Raw genomic sequence first — 8054 nt, 5'->3', positions numbered from 1 at the left:
CAAATCCTCTTACCAGAAATTATCCAGCGGAGAACTCTTCGATATTTAAGTCAGTCGGAGTTAAGAGAATAGTAAGAAGAAACCACAAGAACGAAAGCTTAATAAGTTTAGAAAAAAAGCTTTCCCTAGTCTCCCTCTTATCTCTCTTTATACAAGGGTTGAGTTGCCTTGTAACTTCCATCTCTTGGAAAATGAAAATGTGGGAGTAACTGAAATTAATGCTGGTTTAGTGGGCAATTACTTTGGCTCACGATTCTTCAGTTATGAATAATTAATACTCCCATCGTGTGTTGTAATCATTATGACCTCTGATCTTTTGGATCGTAAGTTAGAGTTCTGTCTCAGATACTCGGCGAACATCTGAATAATATCATAAAATTATCAGTCTACAAGTAGTCATATTGATCGATAAATCTTTGAGCATTGTCGGTGTAGTGTCATTGGTAGCCATCCAGATCTAGCAATGTAATTAATTATCAGTCCTCAAGCAATCAAGATTGTTACCGAGATCGTATTTTTGAATAAATATTCCAACAAAACTCATTCCAAAAAACAAGAATAGACACAGCAGAAGAACAAATGTCACACATACCTTTGGGTCTCTCTGCATCATAATCACCACCATTCAAACGTGATCTACTTTACCGGACATGTGCCACTTTCTCGAGAATGATACATGCATAAGTGGTCACGAGTGCTGCTATGTGTGTGTGCATATAAAAATACTAGCTTTCCCAACAACTATCCCCGAGAAAGGATGCAAACCTGGTTTTTTATTGGATGCTTGAGGATTTTGGAAGTTTAGTTGGGTTCGTGATGCCAGATATATATTTTTGCACCATACGTGGCTGGCTGAGGCCGGAGATAGGGGGAGCCGTTGCTAAAGCGGCGCCAAATCCCTCTAATTTTGGCGCGTAGCCCAAGGGAGGTTTCCGGGCAGCGCAGCAATTCACGGGCACTTCCTCCCCTCGACTTCTCTCTCCCCCCTCCCCCTCTTTTATGCTATTGATTTTGGCTCTCTTAGTCTGTGTTCACGAGTTTCCTTGGTGCTTAACAGTTTCTTCCCCTCTCTCCTTCTCTCTCTCCGAACCACTCAACCTTGCTCTCTTTTCTTATTTTGCCTATTTCTTTCTTCTTATATAGAAGATTGGGAGGGAAAATGATGGTAGCCTCTCCCCGTTTCCCATTCATCTCTTTCCCTTCTCTTACATTCTCCACTTTGTAGCACTTCTTTTCTATCGCTTTACTCTTGTTTTGCTTTGTTCAGTTATGAGCAAAACGATGTTTTCCTTAGTGAAGTTTATCTTTTCTCGTTAATGGAGTTCTAAATCTTGGGTTTTCAGCGAGAAAAGAAAAGCTTCTTTTCATACTAGAACCAAGTTCTCCTCGTTCATCATCTTGCTTGCTAATTTCTATCCTCCTCCTCTGTAGCTGAAAAATTTGGATACTGGAGTAGCCTCTTGAGCTCTTTAAGAAGATTAGTTGGACGCTTCTCAGGTCGAAGGAGTTGGGCTCTCTGCTTTTCCAGATGCGGTTCCAAGAGAAGCACCAATTTGAAGCAGCCGAAGAAGGAACGATATGGGCAATCGCCGGAATTCCACTGCCATCTCCTCTAAGGCCCATAAAGATCAAACCCCCACAAAATGATGCCGAAGAAGAAGAAGATATGTTGAACATGACCCCGAGGCAGAAGGAAGCAAGGATTCCAGAGAGGTTGTCCTGCCCATCAGCTCCAAAGAAACCAAAGCCATCTCTGAGGTGTAATCCAAATGGAGTCGAGTTCTTTAGCCCGCCAGACTTGGAATCAGTGTTCATTCGCCGTGTAGAGAGAACGAAGTAAGAGCAGAGTCTTGGAATGAACAGAGTTTCTGTACAAAGTTGTAGCATATGAATTGCACTTGTAGCTTGAGACTTCTATCACATCAAAGAAATTGTATCTTTGAGTTTATCATGAAAGTAGAGATCACGATCCATTCCAAGCTTCTCTGCCATACATTTTTTTTTTTTTTTTTATCACATTGCATATATGTGGTAACAGTGAGTTTGGGAGCAAGCATCATCATTTCTGAATTGAGTTTTTCCAGCTTTATCTCATATTATAATGGCATCTAGCTCCAAGGCAGAGCCTCTCTCTCTCTCTCTCTCTAGGATGACATCATATATAGACCCTATTTCTAGGTAGCTAAAAGCTGCCATGAATGTAGAGATATCTTTTAAAATTTAGTTGCTGCATTGGTGCCCCGTCTAATTGACTTGAACGGCTCCCAATTGGCCTTAGTGCTCTCTGCCTTTGATCGTTTCCCCTTTAAAGGGCTCCAACTTACCTCCTTGATACAGTAGTAAAGGTATACATCCTTTATTGATGAAATAAAAGCAAAGCGCATCTAGATTTGGATTGCAACATTCCTGTGTGAAAAGAATGTATACAAAGGTTTTCAAGATAAAAGATAATGCTTGCACATTTTTGAGGAAACAATGCCTTTGCATTCAAGTAAGGTTTCGTCTATCATCAATTGGTCAAGAAGGATAAGACATAGGTATTTGAAAAGGTCACCTGATGATTGACGTAACTCCACCTTATCATGTCTTCCATTACATTATATTTGAAAAGGATATGACATTGAAGGGCACTATTATATACCTAACACATGTACGATAGATAAGCATGGCTTGTGTAACTAAACTCGAAACTTTGTCCTATTCTGCACAAAATAACGATCTCATTATTGACCAGCTTATTAGTTGATGAAGCTAATGTAGTTTATCTATTGTAATATAAAAATCATATGCTAGTTGCCTGTTTCTAGGACTGGATGAGTCAATGTTTCTTACATTGGTAGCAAGTGTTGAGGGGAAAAATATCACTGATAGATACCAATAGATACCATGTAGAAGCAAAAGAAAAATATTTCTACCAGCATGGTGCATTTCTAGGCTTAGATGAGCATGTGGTTTTCAGAGGAATATTAGCATAAATCGACTCAAACTTTTCACTGTTTTGGTTGTATCTACACATGGTAATTCAGAAAATATGGTGTACCATCTTTATATTCAACATAACAACAACACTCAAGCTAAGTATCACGATTTAGGATAGATGATTGACTTCTCACTCCACTATTATTTGAAGATACAACAAAGAGCCCATCGAATGTGGGGTAGCTGCGATGATATAATCCACCGAAAGGAGAAGGTAATTAAGTATACCACAGAGAAGCTGTGCATTAGGCCAGGATTGCGACACTAATTTGTTATTGTAACGTTGTCTTCCTTCACGACACGTCGAAACCTATGCTCGGTCACAATTTGAGGCATGGGACCATCAAATTGGTATCCAAGAAACCCGAGAAGTCCCTTTAGCTAACACTGTGATGGCTTTAAAGTGAGAAGCATGGATCCGGCTCAAATGAAATTGACAGCACAATCGTTCATATTTTAACAGCCTTTGTGATCGATTGAAGACCATCGGAGGCGCCACGTGACGTGTGCATCACTGTCTAGAGAGAACTGGATCAGTAATTCCCCTCATCATTGAATTGATCTAGCCATCATATTGGATCCACTAAGTATGCTGTTCCTCCGGGTTTCCTGTTTGTTGGTCCTCTTGATCTGGACTCTATTCTTATTTACAATTTTCTCCTTTCAGATCAATTGCTTTTCTCAAACAACAAGAACATTTCAAGATGACGTATCAAGAGGAGATATGAACATAGGACGTGTATCACCAGAGAAAAATGCTAGTTTATATACATTGTCGCATCAGAGGAAGTCGTAGTGCAAATTGGTATTTTGTATGAGGTTGTAATTAGCAAGCAATTTATTGAAGTCAGTCCAGGACAGTGCATTTATGGGCAATTCAATACATCAGGAGATTAGTCGACCAAGTAAACTAGGAATTCGGATGGTGCTACTACGTGGCATGGTGGGCTTCCTTCTGACTCGTTGAAGCTTTGTGCAAGGTGAGAGGATGATTTAAGTAGCTGGGGGAGCTTTTCATCATGCGAGCAGCCTGTTCCTCTATCATATTTTACAAAGAGACACTGGTGGAGTTAGAGAGAGAGAGAGAGAGGATGTACGATGTACTTCATTCATTGAACAGTGACATTCTAGGGAATCCTATGTGATAGAAAGTAGAAACTTTAAAAAGGGCATGATAAAGATAAACGTATGGACCTAGACGATAAAGCACAGAGGGCATTCCAAGGGAGAAGATTCTTTAGGGTAATGCCAAATTCCATCGAGCTTTGTTCCATGAACTGTCCCTTCCCCACTGCCCCCCTTACTTTGGCGGGTATTAGCAGTTTGGAATTTTGGATTCTAATGGGTTTCCCGCCAAGGTGCCAACCATTATGCTTTGCTAATAGGATAATGCTACTGGGGGTTGGAAGTTGGTACGTCGCCCCAGGCCACGGAATTAAGGTCGTCCTACGATATTATTACTATTCTTTTTTCCTACACAAATTTTTAGCAATCATACCTCATCATCATTGCCGAATATATGATAGAATTGGATGAAACCTTGTGTTGATTGTATTAAGAATACAGATTAAGACGAACGTTTTTTACTGCCACATCCCTTGCATCACATGCAAAACATCATATATAGATGCAGATCTTGAGTTGACGCGTCTTTTTAACCTATGAATGCTGTTATGACTAGCGATCCCTATGACGGGGGCTTGATATGGTCTAGGCTTGGTTGGTCCGAGCTCAAAAGCCGGACCTTGCTGGGGTGGCCTGACCTACCAAACCCAGTACACTAATTTAGAATAATATATGCCATAATATATAATGTGTAATTATTTGGAATGTATACTATACTTGATTGGGCTAAGGGCCTGGAATGGCCGCCTACGATCGCATGTACCCTTGGCGGACCCATGCTAGGCTTCGAAATTCTGAATAACTCCACGTGAACCAGATGAAAGATCCCTTGGCGGACCCATGCTAGGCTTCGAAATTCTGAATAACTCCACGTGAACCAGATGAAAGATGCAAGCAGCCCATCCCCAGCCCATCACAAACGAAACATGTAGACAGCATACTAGAGTAGTAAACAGGCAAGAAGGAAATGGAATGCGGCTTTGATGCTATATAGAACTAAGGCTTCTGTTATGGAGCTATACTATTCCGGCTATTATTCTCATGACTCATCCTCGGACGTTCTTCTCGGATTGGCCAAAATATCGAGGCAGACTCTAAGATGACGAACATCATCCGGATATCCTAGTGATAGAGTGGATAACTTCATCGGACTTCATCCCTGACCTCATACCAAGGATATCGACACACTGCCATTGACTTTGTAACTGGCCTAGTACCAAAGACTACAATCGATGACTCACCAAGATCACTATGGGTAGCTAGGAGGGAATGATCCTATCCAACCTCTCGACTCGGACGCATGCCGACCTCAAGGTTAGGACCTTGCCAACCACCAAGGATAACTTCCCACAACCAACACCGATGAGGATACATCTGGGCCAGGACCTCAATTCACTACAGTAAAAGGGAGAATTAACCACCGTTTTTTGCCGACGCTTTTTGAAAGCGTCGGTAGGTTGCGCTGACCTGCCGACGCTTTTAAAAAGCATCGTGTTTTCAACGATGCTTAAAAGCGTCGTAAAATTTCAGCATTGTCAACGCCGACGCTTTTAGCAAAAGCATCGTTAAATAAAAAAAATGCCGATGCTTGTTTGCGTCATTATTTAACGACACTAAAAAGCATCGTTAGGTTCGCTTAATCCGACCCCCATTCTCCCGTGCCATAATCTATCTGCTATCGCCCCCTCCCACCCATTCCTCCCGTTCCCCCGTGCCCTTATCCCCTCCCGGCCGCCATCTCCGCCGATTCTCCACCGCCGGCGCCGCACCCGCCGTCCACGCCGCACCGTCGTCCACTGCTCCCCTCTGCTGCTGCATCCGTCCACGCCGCACCCGCTCCGTCCACGCCGTATGCCGTCTGCCCTCCATGAAGCCACCCCACCGGCCCTCCTCCCCTCCCCCCTCCCTGCGGCCGTCTTCGTAGGCCCAAAAGACCCCCCCGATCCCCCTCCTCGACCCGGCCGCATCCCACCATCCCCCTCCCCGACGTCGTACCCCACTGCCCCCCCACCCCCTCGGCCCGGCCACCGACCCAGCTGACAGGTGGCCCACCTGTCCTCCCTCCCCGGCCTCCGACACCCATCCCCGACGCCGCACCCCACTGCCCCCTCGGCCCGACCACCGACCCAGCCGACAGGTGGCCCCCTGGCCTCTGACACCCATCCCCGGCCCTCCCAGCGGGCCGTGCTCCTTTGCCCCCTTGCTCCCCGACCGCACCGCCTCCCTTCTAGCTACCGGTGCTCCTCCGCCCCCTCACTCTCCGACCTTTGGTATATAATTTGAAATTTTTTTAAAATATATTTTGGATAATTTAAAATAGATAAAATATATATTAATTATTGACTGTCATATTTGTTTATTGAATGCAGGTATTTGACGAAAACAATATCGTCCAGTATTTTCAGAAAATAAATTATCCACTGTAAGTAATTCATTTCTCTAATAATATTTTATTTTTTAAATTGAAAGATTATTCTTGTGTATGGCATTATTTGGAAGTGTACGTAGTAGTTAGAGGATTTAGATAATATTTTAATTATTTTTGTTAATTATTTTTAGATTTAATTGTGATGCCTTAGCTTTTGATGGCGAGACTGACTTTGGAAAAGAGATTGTTTGTTTTATTGTATATGAGAATTTTGAATGACTTGGTTAGGATGAATGCTAATCCTAAGGATTTATTTTGTTGATTCTTTTATTATTTGGTTGCCATCAAATAATTATCTAATTTAGTTGTTAAAAGTTTATGACATAGTGCACAATATTTAATTAACATGCACGAGACTTGGGTCTCGACCTTGCGCGCTCGGGTCTTTGGTCCCAGTTGGCGTCGAAGGCATCCAGCCCTATGCGCTTAGGCCGATGAAAGATGCCAAACAATGTTAATTATGAATTAATTTTAAAAAAATTATATTGCATAGAACCATAGACCCATCTTTTGATTAATGTACATATTCTATTGTATCCGTACATTTATTTATTTTTGTACGGATAAAAGAATTATGTACATTGATCAATTGATTGTCCAGTATGGACAGTTTGAAAAATATGAGTAATTCTATAGGTCATTACAATAATCAAATGGTATGCTGAGGATTCGAAAAAAATTTTGGATGGTATTTTCTTTTTGTTCTCCCTATACAGAAGAACTAAGAGAAAATACTGTCAAATTTTTTTTTGGCTCTTGTTGCATATCATTTGATTACTGTAATTGACCTATAGAATTAATGTATTTTCTGAATGGGATAGGACCTTCTTTACCTATTAGTTGATGATAGCAAGCATTTACTATGTAAACCATATCATATCTAGATGTATTTTTGAGTCTTCAAGTTATATAATGAACTATAATAGCTGTTATTTTTTTGGATTTTATGAAATGACTGATATTTTTTACTCATTACATTAATATAGATTGTATATTTTTTCTTATTTTTAGATAAGTTGCAAGTTCGATCATTTTTATCCTACAATGGACAAAAGTTGGATAAATAAATCAAGGAATAGTAAAGAATATTTAGATGGAGTTCAAGACTTCATTAAATTTGGTATGGAGAAAAGTAGTTTGAATGGAAAGATTTTATGTCCATGTCGGAAATGTGTAAAGATGGAAAAGATATTGCAATTACACTTTGTCAGATGAAAAAGATTTTTTCTCCTAGATTTTTTACTATTATGGTACATCTACTCATTCACCTAGCTTTAGAAGTTAAAGTTGGTGGACCGGTATATTATAGATGGATGTATCCTATTAAGATGTATTATTGCAAACCTTAAATCTTTTGATAATTTTATTAAAAATAATAGCATACTGATATTTTAATAAATATTTAATTCTTGAAGGTATCTTGTGCGTCTTAAAGATTATGTGTGAAATAGAGCCTATCCTGAGGGCTCGATTGTTGAAGGATATATTGCTGATGAATGTTTGACATTTTATTCAAGATATC

General features: G+C 40.8%; 1 protein-coding gene across 1 annotated transcript; it reads left to right on the top strand.

Moving 5' to 3' along the window:
- The first annotated feature begins 1528 nt into the window (after nucleotides 1-1528).
- On the top strand, nucleotides 1529-1840 carry LOC140853118 (cyclin-dependent protein kinase inhibitor SMR6-like). The gene has a single exon (XM_073247216.1). The coding sequence runs from the start codon at nucleotides 1529-1531 to the stop codon at nucleotides 1838-1840; it is 312 nt and encodes a 103-aa protein (XP_073103317.1).
- Nucleotides 1841-8054: the final 6214 nt, after the last annotated feature.

This window comes from Elaeis guineensis, chromosome 13 (assembly GCF_000442705.2).
Source record: "Elaeis guineensis isolate ETL-2024a chromosome 13, EG11, whole genome shotgun sequence".
In the NCBI taxonomy this organism is placed as follows: Eukaryota; Viridiplantae; Streptophyta; class Magnoliopsida; order Arecales; family Arecaceae; genus Elaeis; species Elaeis guineensis.
Note: the sequence above shows the minus strand (reverse complement) of the source record. Positions and strands in the feature narration are given on the sequence as shown.

What these genes read in the sequence shown, in the direction of transcription:
- LOC140853118 (XM_073247216.1), top strand. Translation starts at nt 1,529, where the DNA reads ATGCGGTTCCAAGAGAAGCACCAATTTGAAGCAGCCGAAGAAGGAACG.